General features: G+C 40.4%; 1 protein-coding gene across 1 annotated transcript in view; it reads left to right on the top strand.

Annotated features, from left to right (window-relative positions):
- Positions 1-9,066: 9,066 nt before the first annotated feature.
- The window catches only part of epd (ependymin), a 10,346-nt gene continuing 3,744 nt past the window's right edge, over positions 9,067-15,668 (top strand). Inside the window, exons 1-5 of the mRNA XM_088321390.1 lie at positions 9,067-9,211; positions 9,282-9,313; positions 9,840-9,977; positions 12,619-12,805; positions 15,002-15,083. Coding sequence (XP_088177516.1) covers positions 9,136-9,211; positions 9,282-9,313; positions 9,840-9,977; positions 12,619-12,805; positions 15,002-15,083 — 515 coding nt within the window. The 5' untranslated portion in view covers positions 9,067-9,135. The remainder of the gene's footprint in view (positions 9,212-9,281; positions 9,314-9,839; positions 9,978-12,618; positions 12,806-15,001; positions 15,084-15,668) is intronic.

Genomic DNA, 15,668 nt, shown 5'->3' with positions numbered 1-15,668 from the left:
CTACTAAAATACTACTGTAGAAAACATAACAGAAATGCCGCAAATTAAGCTACAGTGATACTACAAAAACACCACCACAGTAATACTGTATTACAAAAATACTACAAAAATTAGAACTACAGTGAAATTAAAAAAAATACTACAAAATTACTACAACAATAAAACGACAGTAATACTATAATACGAAAATACAACTACAAATATGCAACTGCAGAAATACTACAAAATACTCCTATGGAAACACTTCTGCAGAAATACTACAAAAATACGACAGATGTAATACAAAACTTCTATGGAAATACTTCAGAAATACTAAATAAATACTACTGCAGAAAACATAACAGAAATGCCACAAATTAAGCTACAGTAATACTACAAAAATACTCCAGAAATCCTTCAAAAACACCACCACAGTAATACTGTATTACAAAAATACTACAAACAAATAGAACTGCAGTAAAATAAAATAAAATACTACAAAATTACTACAACAATAAAACAACAGTAATACTACAAAAACACATCGACGGTAATACTATAATACAAAAATACAACTCCAAATATACAACTGCAGAAATACTACAACAAAAAGACTACAGAATACTCCTATGGAAACACTTCTGCAGAAATACTACAAAAATACCACAACAGTAATATTACAAAAGTACTACAGATATAATACAAAACATCTATGGAAATACTTTAGAAATACTAAATAAATACTACTAAAATACTACTGCAGAAAACATAACAGAAATGCCACAAATTAAGCTACAGTAATACTACAAAAACACCACCACAGTAATACTGTATTACAAAAATACAACAAAAAGAACTACAGTTGTTAAAAAAAAAAAAATACTACAAAATTACTACAACAATAAAATGACGGCAATACTATAATACAAAAATACAACTACAAATATGCAACTGCAGAAATACTTCGACAAAAATACTACAGAAATACTACAAAATACTTCTATGGAAACACTTCTGCAGAAATACTACAAAAATACGACAGATATAATACAAAACTTCTATGGAAATACTTTAGAAATACTAAATAAATACTACTAAAATACTACTGCAGAAAACATAACAGAAATGCCAAAAATTAAGCTACAGTAATACTAAAAAAATACTCCAGAAATCCTTCAAAAACACCACCACAGTAATACTATATTACAAAAATACTACAAACAAAGAGAACTACAGTAAAATAGAATACTACAAAATTACTACAACAATAAAACGACAGTAATACTATAATACAAAAATACAACTACAAATATGCAACTGCAGAAATACTACAAAATACTCCTATGGAAACACTTCTGCAGAAATACTACAAAAATACGACAGATATAATACAAAACTTCTATGGAAATACTTTAGAAATACTAAATAAATACTACTAAAATACTACTGCAGAAAACATAACAGAAATGCCACAAATTAAGCTACAGTAATACTACAAAAACACCACCACAGTAGTACTGTATTACAAAAATACTACAAAAAATAGAACTACAGTAAAATTAAAAAAAATACTACAAAATTACTACATCAATAAAACGACAGTAATACTATAATACAAAAATACAACTACAAATATACAACTGCTGAAATACTAGGACAAAAATACTACAGAAATGCTACAAAATACTCGTATGGAAACACTTCTGCAGAAATACTACAAAAATACCACAACAGTAATATTACCATACTACTACAGATATAATACAAAACTTTTACGGAAATACTTTAGAAATACTAAATAAATACTTCTAAAATACTACTGCAGAAAACATAACAGAAATGCCGCAAATTAAACTACAGTAATACTGTATTACAAAAATAATACAAAAAATACAACTACAGTAATAAAAAAAATACTACAAAATTACTACGACAATAAAACGACGGTAATACTATAATACAAAAATACAACTACAAATATGCAACTGCAGAAACACTACGACAAAAATACTACAAAATACTCCTATGGAAATACTTCATAAACAACAATAATATTACAAAACTACTACAGATAGGGCCCCGGGACGCGTTTCTCGATTATTTTCTGTCAGGCCCCCCTCGGAAGAAGAAATCCTCTCGCGCTTCCTGAACCCCAGGGAGTCTGTCTCCCTATAGGGCCACTTGAGGGTCCCCTGCACTTTGTATCTACACTTCATGCTAATATCTTGTGTTATATGCACAGCGTGAAGGTCAAATGTAAACAAAACACTGCTCCCTAGTGTAGTGGAGGTGCAATTGCACTTGATTCTTTAAAAAGTTGAAAAAAAATGCGCCCGTGCCTGTCAAGAACCAGAACACCATCAGGATCAGGACCCAAACGCGTGACGTCCTCACACAAGCCTTTTATTTTACGGGAAATGGGGAGTCGTGCACGTTAGGAAGCAGTCTGGCGAGGAAAGACAGGAAGCCAGAGGCCGACGAGATCGATTCCAACTCCCCGCGTTGATACCGGACAGATGTGGTTGATAACGGACAGGACGGGACAGACAGGATTGATAACAAAACAGGATATTAAAATAAACAGGACAAACTAGACGGGAACGAAGACTGCTCTTAGATTAGGCCTCTTAGTTTTGACGGGATAGAAGAGCAAAAACCTGGTTGGGATCGGAAACAAGTCGAAAGCCAGGAGAGGAGAGTAGACGTGGTCGAGATCAAAAACGGATCGTTATTCGGGACGGGAGAGCAGACGTGGTCGAGATCAAAACAGATCGTAGAGGGAGACAAACAGGAGCAAAAAACGGGACAGGCGAATAAAGGGCTTGTCGTGTAAAAACAGAGATTCGCAGACGGACCGACAAAAGGGGACTGACAGGGCAGAGTTTAAACACTGACAGGGAGCCAATCTGTCAACAAGCTGCAGCTGGTGCCACTCGGGCGGGGCCAATTGGTCGCCTTGGCCACCGTGACACCTAGATTGATATGCATATCCAAAATTCCAACTCTAATTATTAGCCATAGGGTTAAGTCAACTCAGTCAAACACTAAAAAAAAAAACATTTCACCAGGAAATCACAATGACCCAGCACTGGTGAGCTATTTCCGTGGGGACCTCAGCTGTACCACGTTGGAGACCCCTGGTCTAATGCTAACAAAAAACAGTGCCAAATGCAAGTACGGTGTGAAATTATTTTGTAGGTAATAATCGGGGTTGGGTAGGGTTTTTAGGCTTTTTTTCATGAGTTCATGTAGATTTGTGGTGTTGCCACAGTAGTAGACCACTTTAGCGCACAAATAACACCTGGTATCGTTCTTTTTTATAGTTGAAAAACAGGGTTGGGTAGGGTTACTTTAACTGGATTACTTTCAATGACTTTTGGATTACTCCAATACCAAATATGCTAATAGAAGACAAAAGTAACTAAATAGGAATAAAATGACTCAACTTTGTGCAGGCTTGGGGAGTAACGGAATACATGGAACGGCCAAAATGATGTTTGGATCTATTTTCATTTTGTTTCTGTCACATTTTAAGGTTAGTTTTGCCGGAGATCAAAGAGATCAAAGCCAGGAGAGAAAGCTTACCACGTGTTGTGAGTCATCATTTTATTCCTATTCAGTTTCTTTTGTCTTTTATTAGCATATTTGGTCTTGGAGTAATCCAAAAGTCATTGAAAGTAATCCAGTTAAAGTAACCCTGTGTATTTTCTGAGACCGATGACGCCGCTGCTCAAAAGTATAAAAGCGAACGAAAAAAACTGAAAAACGGTCCCAAAAACCCAACTTGAAATGAAAATGGACCAAAAATGAACAAAGCTACCAAAAAAATGACAGAAAAAAACATCGCAACAAATACACTTTGTAATTATGTTTTGATGACGGGGACCGTGAACTATGATCTCACGGGCCGCAGTTGGCCCGTGGGCCGCGTGTTTGAAACGACAACACTAGAGTCTATATCGGGATTTCGTTTGAAAGGAAAAACAGGAAGGAAATGCATAGCGAAACCAAACTTGAGACTGAGAGTAAACAAGATGTCACGCGGGATTTATGAAGAGGAGGGAAGCCTTCAGCCCGTGACAGAAACCACGTGAGAGAGTCTTTTTTGCATGAGAGGAAGTCCGAAAACCGCGTGGGAGAGTCTTGATGTTTGTGGTTTACGTTCTTGCTGAATACGAGTTATTCTCAAGCGGAAAGCTATTTGTTGCGTCACTCGCAAAGGGCTGAATATAGACCGGGTGCGTCCAAAGTCTGGCCCGGGGGCCAGTGACGGCTCGTGATTACATTTTTACTGGAGAGAGAGAGAGAGAGAGAGAGAAACAGAGAGCGAGAGATGGATGAATAGGCCAAGAGAGGGGGGAGAGAGAGGGGGGGAGAGAGATGGATCAATACAAAGAGAGAGAGACTGAGAGAGAGAGAGAGAGATAAAGTGATAGAGAGATGGATGAATACAGAGAGAGAGAGAGATGGATGAATAGATAGAGAGAGATGGTTGTATAGAGAGGCAGAGAGAAAGAGAGATAAGGAGAGAGAGAGAGAGATGGATGAATGGGCCAAGAGAGAGAGGGGGGAGAGAGATGGATCAATAGAAAGACAGCGAGAGAGAGATAAAGTGATAGAGAGATGGATGAATACAGAGAAAGAGAGAGTGAGAGATGGATGGATGAATAGATAGAGAGAGATGGATGAATAGAGATTCGGAGAGAGAGAGAGAGAGATGGATGAATAGGCCAAGAGAGAGGGAGAGAGGGGGGGGGAGAGAGAGAGAGATGCATCAATAGAAAGAGAGAGAGAGAGAGATAAAGTGATGGAGAGATGGATGAATACAGAGAGAAAGAGAGAGAGATGGATGAATAGATAGAGAGAGATGGTTGAATAGAAAGGCAGAGAGAGAGAGAGAGAGAGAGAGAAAGAGAGATACAGAGAGAGAGAGTTGGATGAGTGGGCCAAGAGAGAGGGGGGCAGAGAAATGGATTCAATAGAAAGAGAGAGAGAGAGAGAGATAAAGTGATAGAGAGATGGATGAATACAGAGAGAAAGAGAAAGAGAGAGAGAGATGGATGGATGAATAGATAGAGATGGATGAATAGAGAGGCAGAGAGAGAGAGAGATGGATGAATAGGCCAAGAGAGAGGGGGAGAGAGAGAGAGATGCATCAATAGAAAGAGAGAGAGGGAGAGAGATAAAGTGATGGAGAGATGGATGAATACAGAGAGAAAGACAGAGAGAGAGAGATGGATGAATAGAGAGGCAGAGAGAGAGAGAGAGAGAGAGAGAGAGATAAAGTGATAGAGAGATGGATGAATACAGAGAGAAAGAGAAAGAGAGAGAGAGATGGATGGATGAATAGAGAGAGATGGATGAATAGAGAGGCAGAGAGAGAGAGAGATGGATGAATAGGCCAAGAGAGAGGGGGAGAGAGAGAGAGATGCATCAATAGAAAGAGAGAGAGAGAGAGAGATAAAGTGACGGAGAGATGGATGAATACAGAGAGAAAGACAGAGAGAGAGATGGATGAATAGAGAGGCAGAGAGAGAGAGAGAGAGAGAGAGAGAGAGAGTGATGGATTAATAGAGAGGCAGAGAGAGAGAGAGAGATGAATGAATAGAGAGAGAGAGAGAAAGAAAGAGAGAGATGGATGAGTAGAGAGGCAGAGAGAGAGAGAGAGAGATTGATGAATATATATATCTATATATATATAGATATATAGAGAAAGAGAGAGATGGATGGATGAATAGAGAGAGAGAGAGAGAGAGAGAGATGGATGGATGGATGAATAGAGAAAGAGAGGGAGAGAGAGAGAGATGGATGAATAGAGAGATAGAGAGAGAGAGGGAGAGAGACAGATGGATGAATATAGAGAGTGAGAGAGACCTATATAGATGTTTAAATAGATGTCTAGATAGATAGATAGATAGATAGATAGATAGATGGATGGATGACAAGGTGACAGCAGGGCAAAATTTGGAGCAGCATAAGAAAGGACAGCTGCACTCACCCTCAGACAACAACACATTCCCAAATCACAAAAGCGGGTTCCATAAATTTCAGGCAACAAAACATTCCTAACCCAACTTGTTCGGTCGGTGGGCCGCAAATGGATTCGTCTCCACAAAGCTTCTGTCAGCCATTCAACTTTGCCGGCTGAATGCTAAATTTCTTATTCCACTTTGTCCATTTTTTCTTTTAGCTCTCATATTTAATAATATTTGTCGGTTGAAGCAACAGTAAAACTGGCGCTTTTTGGGGTCCGTAAAAAAAAAAAGAAAATGAAATAGAACCGTTTCAATCTAGGCTTAAAACACACTTCTAATCCATAGTTTATGAATGACCTAGATTTCACCTTGACAATATCTATGTATTATTTGTTATTGCTACAGCAAGCCTGGTTATCCTGACCTCATGTTGTGGTCCCTTCTCGAGGTTTCTTCATTTTCCTCATGTTGGGGTTTTTGAGTTTTTCTTTGCCCTCATGTAGGTTTTAGATCAGGGGATGGTGTTGAAATAGTCTGTAGTTTGCAATAATCTGTGCAGCCCTTCGAGACCGTCCCTTCTCAAGGTTTCTTCATTTTCCTCATGTTGGGGTTTTTGAGTTTTCCTTGCCCTCATGTAGGTTTTAGATCAGGGGATGGTGTCAAAATAGTCTGTGGTTTGCAATAGTCTGTGCAGCCCTTGGAGACCGTCCCTTCTCAAGGGTTCTTCATTTTCCTCATGTCGATGTTTTTGAGTTTTTCCTTGCCCTCATGTAGGTTTTAGATCAGGGGATAGTGTCATAATAGTCTGTAGTTTGCAATAATCTGTGCAGCCCTTTGAGACTGTCCCTTCTCAAGGGTTCTTCATTTTCCTCATGTTAAGGTTTTTGAGTTTTTCCTTGCACTCATGTAGGTTTTAGATCAGGGGGTGGTGTCATAATAGTCTTTAGTCTGTAATAATCTGTGGTCTCTGCATCCCTTTGAGACCCTCCCCTCTCAAAGTTTCTTCATTTTAATCATGTTGTGGTTTTTGAGTTTTCCGCTGCCCTCATGTAGGTCATAGATCAGGGGATGGTGTCATTATAGACTGTGGTTTGCAATCATCTTTGGTCTGTGCAGCCCTTTGAGATTGTCCCTTCTCAAGGTTTTGTTCATTTTCCTCATGTTGAGGTTTTTGAGTTTTCCCTTGCCCTCGTGTTGGTTTCAGATCAGGGGATAGTGTCATAATAGTCTGTAGTTTGCAATAATCTGTGCAGCCCTTTGAGACTGTCCCTTCTCAAGGGTTCTTCATTTTCCTCATGTTAAGGTTTTTGAGTTTTTCTTTGCCCTCATGTAGGTTTTAGATCAGGGGATGGTGTCATAATAGTCTGTGGTTTGCAATAATCTGTGGTCTGTGCAGCCCTTTGAAACTCCTTTTGATTAAGATCAAAACAAGGTCTTTCGTTGTGTTGGCAGAGTCAGTGGTTGTTAAATGTCAGGGGAAATGGATTAGTAGCAGGGTAGTTCCTCTACATAGATGATAACGGAACAGCTTCATGACCCAAAAATGGACTCATACAGCAGGTTCTAGAACTTAGATAACAGCGTTCATCAGGTCCAAGTGCCAGTACGACGGCTCAAAATGCATGCATAAGCTATTGAATATAGAGTGAGTGTTTTCTTCAGTCTAGATTTAAACACTGATGTGCCGATCTCGGTGTCCAGGGCGTTCCACAGTACCAGGGCCCTTACGGAGAACCCTCTCAAACTTGTGGATTTCTTCTTGACTCTTTGAATGACTAAAAGAGAAGCATTTTCTTACATATTAAAATATTTAGCTTTCCACTTTTTAAGGACACCTCAAACAATACACCCCACTTCTTTTTTGTCTTGTTCTTGTCACGGTTGCCATGGCGCCCAATTGGCCCCCGCCGTGTAGCTCCAGCTTCTGTCAAAGTTGCCACGGCGCCCAATTGGCCTCGACCGTGGCCGCCAGCGGCAGCTTGTTGACAGATTGGCTCCCTGTTAGTATTTAAACGTTGTCTTGTTGGTCCCCTTTTGTCATTCCGTCTGAGAATTTCTGTTTTTATACGGCAAGCCCTTTTTTCGCCTGTCCTGTGTTTTTGCCACTGTTTTTCTCCCGCTACCACGTCTGCTCTCCCGTCCCGAATGACGACCTGTTTTGATCTCGACCTCACTCAGTGGAAATGTTTAAATCTAAGCTTAAAACTCACTTCTACTCCATAGCATATGAATAACCTACTCTTCTCGTCGACATTCTGAAAAATAGTCTGTGTAATATAGTGTAATAATCTGTGAAGCCCTTTGAGACTCTTTGTGATTTAGGGCTATACAAATAAAAATGACTTGACTTGACTTGACTTGTTCTCCTGTCCCGAATAACGATCCGGTTTTTTTTTTTATCTCGACCACGTCAACTCTCCTCTCCTGGCTTTCGACTTTTTTCTGTTCCCGACACCGCTCTTTTTCTCTCCTTTTGTTTCGTTTTTTTCTCATCTTTTCGCTACTTTTTTATTTTGGTATTTTTTTTCTTTTTTGTTCCATTCCCCCCTTCGTTTAAGTCATTTTGTGCACAATTTTACATCATATTTGGTCGTGTAGGGATAAAAGAAGCAAAAACAACCTGAAGAGCCGTTTGGGACCCGAAAGAGCCGGTTCTTTTTAGTGAGTCGAGCCGAAGAAGCCGGTTCTCGAAAAAATCTACTAACTTTACTCAACTTCGTTCTACTTCGACATTGACTTCAAAATACCGCATTTAGAACACAGCGTCAGGGGAACCCGTGTATTTTTACCCTCATGCACTGTAACTTTGGCTTCATTCGCTTCTTAATGAGCAATTTCGAGCCCTGATTTTTGCGAGCTGGCTAGATTTTCTTGTGCGCAGAAAAGGGTAGTGCCCAATTGCGCACACAAGCAGCTTAGAGGGAACATTGGCAGTAAAGCTTATCCTTAACTGATCCCAATTCTAGGAGAGGCAGATCAACACAGCAATAAACTCCCAGGGAACAGCTGAATAAATCAAGCGGAGAAAAGAAATCGAACGCGGTGAAAAAAAATCGCTCACCACCTGCCGGGACAAAGCGGGGTGTTTGTTTTGCAAGCTGGCCGGTTTGCGTCATGCCGTCCCTTTAAAAGGGACCCCGGTTTTCCAGTTTTCAGACGATTCTCTCTCCCTCGTGGAAAAATGTACACGGTTGCCGTACTTTTCTCCATCTTGTGCTGGACCGCCTATGCCCACCCGGACCACCATGAGCGCTGCCGTAAGAATTTCTGTCCACTTCTCGCCCTGTCAGTGAGTTTTCTCTTTCAAACCGAGCAAATGTGTTTCAGGGTCCCCCAATATGACTGGAATCGCTTCGGTGGTAAGTTTTCTTTCATATCACATACCTGTCAACCTGTAGGTTTTTGCCGTACAAAGTATATTTATGATGCATTTTAAGACGTGTACGAGAAAATCTGTTGGGAAAAACGCAAATTTGTCAATGACGGGTACCACCCGGTATACACCGACGATCACCAAACGGCAAATCGATCGAGTCAAACGAGTTCGCCGCGGAAGCCTCTATCTCGGTATCGTTTTCGTTGCAAACGAAGCCAGCGGTTTGATGTAGTGAAAGGAAGTCCGTCTCTTTTTAGCGAACCGGCTCTTTCGGCTCAACTCGTTAAAGAAAGCCGGCTCTCAAACGGCTCACTTGCTTTGATGCATTATATTACGAATGATGGTACCCATCATTGACAAATTTGCGTTTTTCCGTACAGATTTTCTTGTACGTCGTACGTCTTAAAATGTATAATAAATGTACTTTGTACGGCAAAAACGTACAGCTTGACAGGAGAAGAAAAAAAATCTGAAATTTTAAGATGAGTGTTTGCTTTGCGGGCGAGCAGTTGGGAACGAGAGCCGAAACAAGAGCGATGGGGGTCTTCACCTACGACTCTCGGCATCAGAAGCTCCGCTTCCAATCCAACGCCACCGTGCCCTTGAACGTCACCTTGGATCTGGATCTCTTGGTGTTTTTCGAAGAGGTGAGGACATTTTATCTTTGCTTTCTTTAATCCAGGGGTGGGGAACCCGTTGAGCTCAAAAGCCATAGAAGCAAAATAGTTAGATTTCTCATCTCATCTCATTAGCTGCACCGCTTATCCTCAGTAGGGTCGCGGGGGTGCTGGAGCCCATTTTTTTTATTTGCACAGGAACCTGCTTTCCAGACAAAAGCTTATTCTTCAGCGCATTTCATTTCAGTGTTTGATGTTTCGATAACATTTATGAAATATTATTTAATATCAATATAAATAAACCACTTGGAATTGGTATCCCTCCCCCAGTTGTGTCGAGGCTCATTTTTGTCCTAAACAGGGTTGGGTAGGGTTACTTTAACTGGATTACTTTCAATGACTTTTGGATGACTCTATCATGTCCAGCATGGTCGCCGTGGCGACCGGCTGGCCCCGCCCCCTTGGCACTGGCTGTAGCAGATTTTCTAATTTGCGTGTGTGCTTCTTAAGGGCGGGTTTTGGGGATTTGCCGGTTGCGGGTTCATTGCATTACTTTGCATTATTCTGTTCTGTTTGACTTGAGGAAACCTGTACTTGCCCGTTCTGAGTAAAAGCCTGTTTTGTGAGTATTCCTAGTCTGAGTACCTGTTTGCCTGTAAGCCTGTTTTTGTTTTTGTCCCTGAGTGTTGGACGACTTTTATTTCCTTAATAAAAGTAACTGATCGTTAATGCGATTGAGTTCACCCTTCCTGCCTCCTGCCTCCGATCTGGTCCGGCCCCGTGACACACTCCAATACCAAATATGCTAATAAAAGACAAAAGAAACTAAATAGGAATAAAATGACTCAATTTAGTGCAGGCTTGGGGAGTAACGGAATACATGGAACGGCAAAAACGATGTTGGCAAGCTGTTTGGATTTATTTTCATTTTGTTTCTGTCGCATTTTATGTTAGTTTTGCCGGAGATGAAAAGGATCAAAGCCAGGAGAGAAAGCTTACCACGTGTTGTGAGTCATCCAAAAGTCATTGAACGTAATCCAGTTAAATTAACCCTACCCAACCCTGGCGAAATAATGTTTTCAAAACAAGGTGAGAGCAAAGTTCTTAAGTAAAAATGTCACAAAATACTGCAAACAAGGATACCACCGTATCTACATTTGGTGTAGCTTGCCGAGGGAGGAAATGAATGCACGCTCTGTGTGAATCGTTCCGCCGATTCTTACTGCGCACCCGATCGAATTCCGCCAAGTGATTTGCTTGAAAAATAAAATAATAAAATAAAAGATATAAAATACAAAAATACTCAATATAAGGTGTTGCTATAGAATATTTAAATAGTACTACGTAAAATACACACTGTCATAAAAATAGGGTAATATGCAAATGTGGTGGTGGGGTTTCATGTGGGCTTTTACTCCCTTGGGTGGAGTTCAAAAGCCTCATGGCATGAGGAAGAAATGATGAACTAGTAGCTATGACAGCGTTCTTTTCCTCTGTTTCCTAACCAGCGCAAATATTATTTGGCCTCCAAACTAAACCCCGCCCACCGGATATGTCACAATGTTTACAAACAAATTAAAGGGTCTTTAAATACTGGACCAAACCCTTTGGGCGTTAGTGTTTTCTCATGTACAGTAAATAATTGCGCAAGTTCTATTTTATCTCAGACACAGATGAACACATGAAAAGAGCCACATATGGCTCGCGAGCAATGTTCCCTGTGATTTTGGTATCATTGGAAATGATTGGAATGCAACGCAAACTTTTTCTTCATTTTCCCATTTTTTAAAATCCTTTAAAAAAATCTCATTGTGTTTATTTTTTCCTAACTGTTACTTGTTTCTTTCTTTTCTTTTTTTCTTTTTTTTTTCTGAAATTTTCCTCCTTTTTTTTCTTCCTTTTGTTTCTTTTTTTCTCAGCTTTTCACTCCTTTTTCATTTTGGTATTTTTTTTCTTTTTTGTTCCATTCCCCCCTTCCTTTAAGTCATTTTGTGCACAATTTTACATAATATTTGGTTGTGTAGGGATGAAAGAAGCCAAAACAACCCGAAGAGCCGTTTAGGACTCGAAAGAGCCGGTTCTCTTTAGTGAGCCGAGCCGAAGAAGCCGGTTCTCGACAAACTCTACTGACTTTACTCAACTTCGTTCTACTTCGACTCGACTTCAAAATAGCGCATTTAGGACACAACGTCAGGGGAACCCGTGTATTTTGACCTTCATGCACTGTAACTTTGACTTATACATCATTTATACATTTGAATTTTACATCATATTTGGTCGTGTAGGGATAAAAGAAGCAAAAACAACCTGAAGAGCCGTTTGGGACCCGAAAGAGCCGGTTCTTTTTAGTGAGCCGAGCCGAAGAAGCCGGTTCTCGAAAAAATCTACTAACTTTACTCAACTTCGTTCTACTTCGACATTGACTTCAAAATACCGCATTTAGGACACAACGTCAGGGGAACCCGTGTATTTTTACCTTCATGCACTGTCACTTTGACTTCATTTGCTTCTTAATGAGCAATTTGGAGCCCTGATTTTTGTGAGCTGGCTAGATTTTCTTGTGCGCGGAAAAGCTCAATTGCGTACACACGCAGTTTAGAGGGAACATTGCTCGCCAGCCATAGATTCCCGACCCCTGCTCTGACCTGCGTATGACTTTGGTTTCCGACAGGGGATCTTGTACAAGATCGACAGCAAAAACCAGAGTTGTGAGAAGAAGTCCCTGCAAAACCGAAAGCATCCTTTCGCTCTCCCCGCCGACGCCACTTTCATGACCACCATGACTTCTGGGAGCGCCCACATTGACGGAGAAGGCCTGAAGTTTCAAATATGGACCACACCGACGCCCGGGTTCAAAAGTGAGACCAGACACTCATATGATGTAGAACAGGGGTGTCAAACATTTATTGTTTTTTTAATCTACATTTTTCTCTATTTCAATTGAACTTTTTGCAGAGTGGAGGTGCAAGTAACCTTAAAATTAAAAAAATATATAGTAAAAATCAGGTAGAAAATGGGCTAAAGTTTGGTAAATTATCTATCCTGTCTGTCCCGCCCTGTCCGATATCGACCCCATCCGTCCGATATCTGCTCAGGCAATTGGTATCGATCTCGTCGGCCTCTGGCTTCCTGTCATTCCACGCCAGACCGCTGCCTAACGTTCATGACTCCTCATTACCCGTAAAATAAAAGGCTTGTGTGAGTAACGTCACGCGTTTGGGTCCTCATCCAGTTCTGGTTCATGACACAATGTAGTAAATAGCGGAAAAAAAATTAATATATAGTAAAAAAAAAATGTAACTATTCCGTTAGCGAAATGAAGTCAACAGAAAAATCACAGATAAAAAATGTATGCATATTATTACATACTTCATATTTTCCTGCATGAACTCATGGGCATAAAGACCCTTACATGTTGGGATATTTTAGCGATTATTTCATGTCACAACCCAATTCACCAGGGTTGGGTAGGGTTACTTTAACTGGATTACTTTCAATGACTTTTGGATGACTCCAATACCAAATATGCTAAAAAAAAGACAAAAGAAACTCAATATGAATACAATGATGACTCACAACACGTGGTAAGCTTTCTCTCCTGGCTTTGATCTCTTTGATCTCCGGCAAAACTAGCATAAAATGTGACAGAAACAAAATGAAAATAAATCCAAACATCATTTTGGCCGTTCCATGTATTCCGTTACTCCCCAAGCCTGCACAAAATTGAGTCATTTTATTCTTATTTATTTTGTCTTTTATTAGCATTTTTTGGTATTGGAGTACCGTATTTTCCGCACTACAAGGCGCACCTAAAAGTCTTCATTTTTTTCAAAAGCTGTCCGTGCGCCTTATAATACAGTGCGCCTTATATATGGCTCAATATTAAATCGCAAGGTCTCGCAACTTACGCAACAGCCACCCACTCGATTTTCCCCCGAACGTGGAGTTGTCCGCGGTGTATGCTGGGATTTATATACTGACGTTTCATTGGCTAAACAATGTGTCAATCATCATTTGAATCGATCGCTATTGGCTAAAGTTTTTCGGAACCTCGGATAGGCTGGAGGGCCGAAACAAACCCTGCAATTGGCCGAAAAAGATGTGTCAATCATCAATCAAATCGATCGCTATTGGCTGAAGTTATTCGGAGCCTCGGATTGGCTAGAGGGCCAAAACAAACCCTGCAATTGGCCGAAGAAGATGTCTCAATCATCAGTCAAATCGATCGCTATTGGCTGAAGTTATTCAGAGCCTCGGATAGGCTAGAGGGCCAAAACAAACGCTGCAATTGGCCGAAAAAGATGACTGTGAATAGCAAGCTTGCTAAAGTACGCCATAAAGAAACATGTTTCATTAGTCTGTATTTGTAAATATTTTCCTCTCCTGGATTTACTTCACTCACAGTTGTAAGAAGACCATGGTTGCGTATCATTATTGAACGTGAGAACTTAGGTGAGCTGTGCGGCTTTAAATTTTCCCGGTGTCTTGTTTTAGAACGATCTTAATGTCGCTGTGATGAGTTGAGTGAATTCAACTCAATTCCAAGTGTTTATTGTCACATGCACAGTAAAGTTGCGAGCGAAAAAGAAAATAGAAACTAAGGAATGGTTGGCATTTCTTGAATCCCAAGACTTTAACCTTCCGAATGATATTTGGAACGATGCATTTGAGTGACATCGTACAGACACTGTTTCCGTACATGTCTGAGACACGTATTTGCTTCTTTGCAAGCTTTGGGAATGTTAAGGGGGTAATCAGTTGGACTGAATCATCTGACTGTTTTGTCCACGTTCCCATTGTAGCGCCTTATAATCCGGTGCGCCTTATCTATGGAAGATATAGGACCAAAAACTATTTTTTGGGGGTGCGCCCTATAACCCGGTGCGCCCTATAGTGCGGAAAATACGGTAATCCAAAAGACATTGAAAGTGATCCAGTTAAAATAACCCTACCCAACCCTGCAATTCACATATTGTACCTGCGTTTTAATCCATGAAGACAACTTTTATTTGCGAGTTTTCATGAATAACTGTTTTTTTTTCTTCTTTTTCAAGGCCAAAGCATCATGTGTGCAACCATGGGGTGTTTACCACTCAGTACAATGTACGTGACGGACTCCTCCATGTTCATGTTCAGGTGAGATTGCATATTATGGTCCTAAAATATCTCTATCAATATATACATTCTTTTTTTTAATGTACAAATGCAATTTGAAAAACTAAACACAATCTATTAGTAATAGATAAAACCAATCTCTAGAGACATGGATTCATGTTGAGCTCTCCTGAGGTTGTTTTGTTCTATTCATATATTTATTTACTTTTTTTTTTTTTTACTTTTTAATTAATTTAACTTGTCTCATCTCATCTCATCTCATTAGCCACACCCCTTATCCTCAGTAGGGTCGCGGGGTTGCTGGAGCCCATCCCAGCAATCATCGGGCAGTGGGCAGGGAACACCCTGAACTGGTTGCCAGCCAATAGCAGGGCACACGGGGACAGACAACTCACTCGCTCATTCCCACCTAGGGACAATTTGGACCAGCCAATTCACCTGAAATGCATGTTTTTGAAATGTGGGAGGAAACCGGAGTGCCCGGAGGAAACCCACGCAAGCTCGGGGAGAACATACAAACTCCGCACAGGAAGTCTGGAGCTGGATATGAACCCACACAGGAGGTTCCCATGACATGAACTGTGCCGCACATGTGCTAACCACTGC

Source organism: Urocampus carinirostris, chromosome 17 (assembly GCF_059441175.1).
Source record: "Urocampus carinirostris isolate Australia breed hairy pipefish chromosome 17, RoL_Ucar_1.0, whole genome shotgun sequence".
Taxonomy (NCBI): domain Eukaryota; kingdom Metazoa; phylum Chordata; class Actinopteri; order Syngnathiformes; family Syngnathidae; genus Urocampus; species Urocampus carinirostris.
Note: the sequence above shows the minus strand (reverse complement) of the source record. Positions and strands in the feature narration are given on the sequence as shown.